Source organism: Mercenaria mercenaria, chromosome 1 (genome assembly GCF_021730395.1).
Source record: "Mercenaria mercenaria strain notata chromosome 1, MADL_Memer_1, whole genome shotgun sequence".
NCBI lineage: Eukaryota > Metazoa > Mollusca > Bivalvia > Venerida > Veneridae > Mercenaria > Mercenaria mercenaria.
Window position 1 is genome coordinate 84502178 of NC_069361.1, and position 9218 is coordinate 84511395.

Here is a 9218-nt window from a genome sequence, read left to right on the forward strand (position 1 = left end):
CTGGAGTTACGGCCCCTGAAGAGGCAAAATTTGTTAATTTTTACCTTGTGAACACGATAGAAGTGACATTTTATATTCGATTTTAACCAAACTTACGCACAACTTTAATCATAATACAGTCTCGATTCCTTTTGAAAACCGGCTAGATTCCTTCATGGGTTCTAGAGTTACTGCCCCTGAAATGGGCAAAATTTTCTATTTTGGCCCTTTCAGCTAAAATAGGTTTCATTTATGCTTTGATTTGATACAAACTTGCACAGAATGTTTATCTTGATAATATCTACGCCAAGTTAAAAACTGGGTCATGTGGGTTTTAAAACTAGGTCACCAGGTCAAATCAGAGGAAAAGCTTGTTAACAACCTAGAGGCCACATTTATGAACCTATCTTCATGAAACTTGGTCAAAAAATTTATCCTGATGATTCCAAAGCCAATTACGAAACTGGGTCATGTGGGATCCAAAACTAGGTCACCCGCTCAAGTCAAAGGAAAAGCTTGTTAACACTCTAGAGGCCATGATTTATGACCCTATCTTCATGAATCTTGGTAAGAATGTTTATCTTGATGATTCCTAGCCCAGGTTCAAAACTGGGTCATATGAGACCAAAAACTAGGTCACCATTCATATCATTGGAAAAGCTTGTTAACACTGGAGAGGCCAAATTATGACCCTATCTTCTTGAAACTTGGTCAGAATGTTTTTCTTCATGATTCCAAGGCCAAGTTTAACAGGTGAGTGATAAAGGGTCATCATGACCCTCTTGTTTTAGATATTTGCCCAAGATCAAAGAGAACTGCATATTTCAACTGACATTATTTGGAATTATTTAATGTGTCAAACATTTCAGTATCATTATTATGTTATCTTAAAAAAGATAGTAATGTTGCCATTTTAAATAATTTACTTACAGGTTGCCATTAATACATAAAATGATTTTGACTTCCATATGCTGATTCCAGGCTTTATTAACCAGGTTTTCAACGAAAACCTGAGTTATAAGATTGGGGTAGATGTCGGTTGGGCGGGCGGGCGGTGGCGGTGGCGGTGGCGGCGGCGGCGGCGGCAAACTGATGTTTCCGGTCAATAACTTTTGTTTCGGTAAAGATATTTGAATAAAACTTGGTATGTATGTAGCTTATATCAAGACAAAGGCTGGGATTGATTTTGGGGTTTCTGGGATCAAGGTCAAGGTCACTGTTACTTAAAATAGAAAAAGGGTTTCCGGTCAGTAACTTTTGTTTCGGTAAAGATATTTGAATAAAACTTGGTATGTATGTAGCTTATATCAAGACAAAGGTTTGGATTGATTTTGGGGTTTCTGGGGTCAAGGTCAAGGTCACTGTTACTTAAAATAGAAAAAGGGTTTCCGGTCAATAACTTAACTTAGGAATGAGCTATCATGATGAAACTTGGTGTATAGAAAACTTATATAAAGTTGTAACTTGGGATTGATTTTGGGGTTTCTGGGATCAAGGTCAAGGTCATTGTTACTAAAAATAGGGTTAGGGTTAGGGTTAGCATATCTTCTACATGCATGGAGGGATTTTGATGAAAGTTGGCACAATTGTTCACCATCATGAGACGGAGTGTCATGCGCAAGAACCAGGTCCCTAGGTCTAAGGTCAAGGTCACACTTAGAGGTCAAAGGATACAAGAATGAAAACTTTGTCCGGAGCATATCTTCTTCATGCATAGAGGGATGTTGATGTAACTTGGCACAATTATACACCATCATGAGACGAAGTGTCTTGGGCAGTTCCCTTCTTTAGAATTACTTCCCTTTGTTGTTACTATAAATAGCTTATATTGTAACTTTTTCATTACTAGACGTAGGGAAAAATCGAAACCACTTTTCTGTAGTACAACATGCATGTTACATCCCATTTTTAGGTGTATTTTGACCAATCTCTACCTGGTAAGGATTTCTGTGTGGACTTAAATTTTTTTTTTTTTTTTTTTTTTTTTAAGATTAACTTCCCTTAGTTGTTACTATAAATAACTTATATTGTAACTTTTTTTATAATTGACCGTAGGGAAAAACCAAGACCACTTTTCTGTGGTACAACATAGTTGTTACTTTCTAATTTTAGGTGTATTTTAAGGTATCTCTACCTGGTAAGGAGTTTTTTTGTGGACTTAGAAAAACAAAATAATTACAATGATTACTAAACAACCACAAAATTAAAATTACATCTGCAAATACAGGTGCTAGAGTAAAGAAATTTGCTGTGACGGGCGTATATTGTGACATTCTGGCACTCTTGTTTATTCTTATGAAAAGTGTTGAAAACCTGGTTTCGTGGCATTGCCGCGTTTCTTGTTCTACATTATCCGGATAAATGATGTTACAGCCTTATAGTATTGTGTACAGACATGATTTTTTTTCCGCTTTTAAGCGGAAATCAGCTTCTCACTCCCTCAAAGACCGATTTTTTATGATCGTTTCCGATTTTTTTATGACCGCTGAAAAATCTGATTTTTTCGAATCCGTTTCGGTATTTTCACCACATTTCGGCATTTAGAATCGCACAGCTTCCGCTTCTACCTCAGCAGCCCTTTTTTACTCCGATTTTGGGGCCGAAATTCGGCCCCATTCCCCAAGCAAAATAATATACTTTTATCCCCAACTACACTAAAATTTTGTAAGTCGTTTTTATCAGTGAAAATTTCCACCACGGATGGATTATTAGATCTGAATGTATATCGTGGCCTCAACGCGAAACTAGTCTATCTGCTTCTATTTCTATATACACGTAGACTAGTTTCGTGTTGAGGCGACGATATGCGTTCTAACCGTCTAGAAACGCCGCTTTCGGAACATCTCAGATATTACCGTTAGCGTCGGTCCGGAAATTTCCTTTCCAAAGAAAAACCTTTCTGTTCCGGAATTATAATAATAACAAGCCGATTCGGGGAACGAAAAAATCGGAATTATTGTAATGGCTCACAAATAATTTGCGCGATCGTCGCGTTCATTTCAATCGACTCGAAAATTTCAGTCGCGTTCATTTCAGTCCAAGCGTAAACATTTCTGTGTGCCCAACATTTCACTCACATTGTTAAATCTCAGTGAAGAAAGTTTGAGATACAAATGAACTAAAGCAGTTTGTTTGGTTCTTTCACGTGCCCAATGTAAAGCATTGATACACGGGATTATTTTTTAAGCACCTCCCAAGTGCTTCAAATCAAAGTGCTAATCATACCTTTAGGTGGTATTTTCGCTATACAGTAATATGTATGGAGTAGATTGTGAATTGAGATTTATATATAATGCAATTTAAAGCATTTAAAAAGCTTTTTAAAAGTCATAAAATTAAAAAACACAACTCTACTTTTGATAAATGACCTTATATAAAGTTTGAAATACAAAGGTCAAAAATAAAGAACTAAATATTAATGCTTAATAAACATCTAAGTAGTGAAAAATACCCATTAAAGGGAGATAATTCAAAAATTGCAAACTATGAAAGGAATAATTATTTATAATTATTATTATATTTCTTATAAATATGAATGAATTTTTATGAAATAAAAAGAACCACTTAAAAAACATGAGTTTTGAAATTGAAATTAGATGCCAGGAGAAGCCTAGAATGCAGGATTTTTCACCATTTACCCAAGAGCTTCTGGGGGCCTTAAGCGGCCCCCAGATCCCCACGCCGTAATTTTCAGCTTTTTTGGCTAGGTTGCAAAATCATGTCTGTGTGTATACTTCTGGTTGATAAAAAAACATGCAGAACTACCTTAAAACAGGATATGGTATATTGTTTAAGTTGATAAGCAGACTAGGAAGTGAAATTGTAGAAGTTACTGACGATACTGCTGTATATCTTTCTTCAGTTAAATGTACATACAACAGTTTCACTATTTCCCATTAACTTATTGTACTTTATAGCTGTACAGATTCAATTTCTTGTTGAAGAGTTTTTGTTTGTAACATTATCCTACACAATGATTCTAAGGTTTGCTCTTCTGTTACAATTGAATTTTAGATATGTATCACTATCATTCTTTTTATAAATGCATTGTGAATATCTTAAGCAAGGTTAAGAACAGACCTCCAAATATTTCAAGAGGGTTAATTAGTTTCATTCAGCAAATTAAATGGTATGTGTAGGTATGCAGTATAACGTACATTTTAATTGTATATGCACTTCAACTTTCGTGTTACCCTTAGTCCATCAGTCTTTCAACAGTTTTACGATGTACACACTGCAGACCTACTTCATGAAGCTCAATACTTCATGGTCCTTTGGGATCATGGAGTCCATTCAACATATGTGTAATAGAGTTCCGCTTAAGCCGGTGCTAGTGGGCATGAGAGGTGTTACATATTTCATTACCTCTCATGAACAGACTCAGTCAAACCGGGTCTGCTATTATTCTTCTTGGTTGCATTGCTTCCAAAGGATCTTTTTACAGATTTTATTACACAGAATGTTTATGGTCACAAGATCTCTGTCCATGATTGCATTTGTAGCCCTATAGTTATAGCTTTTAAATAAGATGACAATGTCCTATTTCACATTGTTAACACACTAGAGAACAACATATCTTGAATGATAGTTATTTATCAAAGAACAGAAGAGTAATAAACCTTAAATTGAATAAAATATTTCACATTGTTAACACATAAGAAACCAGGTTTCTTGAGTAATCTTCATAATGCTTACACAGAATGTAAATGGCACAAAATCTGGATCCAGTTTAATACTGTCCAAGATTGCTGTAGTAGTTGTAGTCACACCAGAGTTATAACCCTTGAATTAAACAAAATTGTGACAGCTACAGCTCTTGAGCAATCTTCATAAAGCTTTGCACAGAATTTAATGGCCACTAACTTTTGAGTAATTTTAATACTGGGCAAATTGCAGTAACACCAGAGTTATGACCATTTAATTAATCAAAATTGCAACAACTACCTTTTTTAGCAGTCTTTATAAAACCTATATAGAATGCTCATATCCATCTGATCTCACTCATACCAGAATGATGATGAACAAGATTGTTTTCTTAAGACTAGAGTGACTGCTATTTCAATAAAGTTGTTATTATTTATATTCTAAACTCAATGAAGACCTCATTTCTTGGGCAATCCTCATGAAACTAATACAGGATGTGTATGGCTACAAGGTCTATAGAAACTCTTCTGCTTAGCTCAGTAGGGAGAGCGCAGATCTACGGATAGCAGGGTCACAAGTTCTGTCCACTGGCAGGCCATATGTTCTCCATTACAATTTGATAAAAGACATTGTGTCTGAAATCATTCGTCCTCCATCGCTGGTTCATATGGGGGAAGTTGGCAGTTACTTACAGAGAACAGGTTTGTACTGATACAGAATCCAGGGATACTGGTTAGGTTGACTGCCCAATGTTACATAACTGAAATACGTTTAAACACGGCATTAAACACAAAACAAGGACACAGACAAGGTCTAGAACAAGGCTGATAATGGATAAGATTGCATATTTAACACCATCAGTCCTTCTTCCAGTGTTGCAACTATAGAACAGAATTTGATGAAACTTTTAATATATATATTGACAGTTGGCATCTGGTATAGATAGCAAGGAGAGGAAGTGTCTCACTGCAAGAAAAACTCTATCTTATAAACGTTTATAAATTTGTGTCCCCTTATGTTCTAAATAGAAATTGTTGCAGAGATAATTGTTCAATACATCAATCTATTAATCAATATTAACTTAACAGGTTATGACTGGAAATTGCAAAGAATTGTGAATGAGGTTATTGTGTGTTTTAATTGACTTGGCAGGGCGGGGTTTCGCGACGGTCCACTGCATTATTGTGCAGGATATGTAGTATATTCGGGAACCTGATTTCTTATTCAGTGGCCATCTACCTTACATTGTAACTATTGTAGCGTTGAATTTTAGTTGTTGGTTACCAAAGATTACGGACTTTAACAATTATATTGTTCTACCTATTTTGCTCGTTTTTTGAGATTACCATTATTTGCATAAGTCAGAGATTAACTCCGCTCCGCCAGGTCGAATAAAACGCGCAATATATTAAGTTAATTCCTAAAAATGGTATGATATCTGTAAGGCTTAATTTAAGATTTTTATATTACAGTAAAAGGTAAAAGATACAAACTTTTTTAACACTATGTTTATTTTCCTGCTAAATAAATATGAGGCTTGTTCCAATTTGTTTGCTAGGCTGAAGCAGTTGCCTTTTCATACTCTTGCTGTATCATTAATCATGGATACAAATCATAACTTGATTCTGTGATAATGAGCAGAGATTGCTCTTGTTACATCAGAGTTGTTGCCCTTGAATTAGTTTGAATTGCCTTATTTCACATTTTTTACACATAAGAGGGAATATTTTTTCAGCAGTATTCATGAAACTTACATGGAATTTATATTGTCACAAGATATAGCACAAGTTAAAAATTTGGCAAGATTGCTTAATTGAATTAACAGCCCCAGAAGTAATGAAGAAAATGGTGTTTAATACTCCAGCAATTTCATTTCTTCACAAACCATAATCGTATTTATACACAATGTGGATACCTATTAGCTAGACAGGACCAATTTAGCTGGAGTTACATACTCTTTTTTAAGCAATATTTTGGTCTCTTTCATCACGAGTCTGCTGTTAAATTAGTTATATCTTCATTGAACTTTTTCTATAATTTTAGTGCCTGGTCATGTCTGAATATTACTTAGGTATGTTGGAAAACAAGTAAGGTTACTAGGTCAGATCATAGAAAAAACATAGTGAACACAGTAGAAGCTTCATTTACTGTAAAAGCACATATTTTTGCTGAGTCAAAATTTTGCGAATTTGAAATTTTGAGTATGTTCGCGAGGTTTAATATTCGCAAAATTGTAAAAATGGTATCCTTCTTGAATTTGAATTATACTAATGGTGAATATTTACGTGAGAATCAATTTTTGGGATATGTAGGGCCATGGGAATACAATGTATAGCGAAATTTAAACCCTTGCAAAAATTTCTGCTTTTACAGTATCATTTTGAACTTTATGAATATACAGAGATTGGTTACATCTATGAAATTAGTGTCCTGTTGACGCTAAATAGGGCCACCATTACATAAATAATCAATCGCTAATTAGTACAGTTAGTTTCTTTCATGCCTTAAACATTTTTTTAAAATCAGTCAGCAGAAAAATATTTTTGTTTAAAAATGTTCCCTTGTTTGATATACATTTTTGTATTTTTGTTTGTCACAAGATGAAACTTATGTTTTATAGTTTCTAAGGCTGATGTCACTGTTATGAAACAATACATTGTTTTCTTCGTGAAATTTCTCTTGGCCAATCCTCATCTATATCACTCGATAACCTTACTTCATCTGCATTACTTCTGTGTCTATCATCAATGTTGCTATCATGAATAGCAATGCCATGAATTTCCACATTGTTAAAATCTGTTGCTTGTGTTCTACCAAGAAAGTAAACATTGTCATCTGTACAGCTTTTAGTCTCAATGTTTGTGAAATCACATGTTGTAGAAAAGAATTCTAAACCTTTGCGCAATGATATAAGCAGCCTGTTATTTGAGTAAGAGACAAATGATGGATGAATCAAATCATTGTGCCTCAGAATCTCCTCAATTTTGCCAATTTTTTTTCTATCTGTGGCCATTCTTGTCACTGTATTCATTACTGGATCTGTTACAAAAATTGTTCTTTCTGCCACAGCCACTGATGATGGTGCTCTAAACAGGGTTTTTCCAGCTTCTATCATTGGGATATCTCTTAAGACTTCGCCAGATTTGCAGAGTAGTTTCAGACCTGCAGGCTCTGTGAATGTCACCACAAGAAAGTTACCATCAGAGTTACCATCAGAGTTACAGACATATGCAATGCTTCTACAGAATCCTGGAGTTTGTATTTCATCTGCTTCCTTTATTCCATTATGAACATGTAGGAATTTTATTTTTCTTTCATGTGGTAGTGTTACTGCTAATGTGTTTTCTTCAATCTTTGTAAAGTCCCAAGGACCAGTTGAAAAGAGGACATTGGCACAATGTTTTGGGTTACTTTTTGTGTGAAGACTGACCTTACTTTGGTAATAATCTAAGATGGCTACAGTTGTTTCTGATGTTTGCAGCAGCTTAGGAAGCTCTATTTCTTGGTACTTTTGGCAATCAAGCATGTTTCCAGTTTCACAATTTTTGCAAGGACTATTACTTTTACTGTCTTCATTACCATCATCATTGTTGCCCATGTTATTATCAGCGTTGTCTTGGTTACCATCATTGTCATCATCATTTTGCTCTTCATATATTTGCAAATAGCCAAGTATGTCCTTCCTTAAGGTAATAGAGGTGGACATTCTGCTTTGGCAAAATTTCACTTTCTTTATTTTAGTCTGAGTTTGTATTCTTTCCAGTTTAGATTTCAGATGGTCAACTTGCCAATAGTTTGCATTTACATCAGCAAAACTTTGTTTACTTTTCCTTCTATTTTCTTGTCCAAAGATTTCAACTTTTATTTCCTCAATATCATTTTGCATAGCTGCACATGTATCTTTTAGGTTGTTCATTTTCTTTTTATTCTTCTTCTTTGTGTTATTTGCTTCTTCTTCTATTTCTTTTTTCAACTTATCAAAATGTTTATTGATTTTATGTCTATGTTTGTCTAATTGTTCAAGGGCAGCTTTAACATATCTTTCACTAGACTTCACCTTATCTTCAACTTCCTCTTCCTGCCTTCTGAGTAAATTTTCTACCATCTTAAGATTTTCTTTTGATTCTTTGTCCTTTTCGGCTATCACATCCCCAAGGTTTCTTATATTACAACGTTTATGTAGTGTTGAAATACATTTGCGGCAGCAAATTTCTCTATGAACTTCGCAATAGAATTTTTTAGTCTCGCCATTGTGTTTGTCACATTTTTCATAGACGTATGTGCCATCTGTCATCTTTGGCATTTTATGTCTTTGCATTAGTCTATGATGTTTCAATGGTTCTGGAAGGCAGTTATGTGCAAAACATTTCTCACATATCAAATCCTTACAATCCACACAGAATGCAGTAACAGCTTTTTCTTTTCCACAGAGGTCACATGATACACCTTCTGAATCACACCTTTTAGCACCAGCCTCCATTGTCTTTACAGTATAGCATGCATTTGTACTTGATTCATGTTAACCGGCTAACCATTTTTCAGAGTAAATTTAGTTTCCTTGCCAAATTCAAAATTATGCAAATACATGCACAACA

The 9218-nt window shown here is 34.8% G+C and overlaps 1 protein-coding gene across 1 annotated transcript; it reads right to left on the minus strand.

Annotated features, from left to right (window-relative positions):
• Positions 1 to 7098: 7098 nt before the first annotated feature.
• LOC123532004 (uncharacterized) lies at positions 7099 to 9218 on the minus strand. Its single transcript, XM_045313339.2, has one exon. It carries the CDS (start codon positions 9101 to 9103, stop codon positions 7265 to 7267), a length of 1839 nt encoding a protein of 612 aa, XP_045169274.2. The 5' UTR covers positions 9104 to 9218; the 3' UTR covers positions 7099 to 7264.

Coding starts and splice junctions, on each gene's coding strand:
- LOC123532004 (XM_045313339.2), bottom strand. CDS start 9,103: ATGGAGGCTGGTGCTAAAAGGTGTGATTCAGAAGGTGTATCATGTGAC.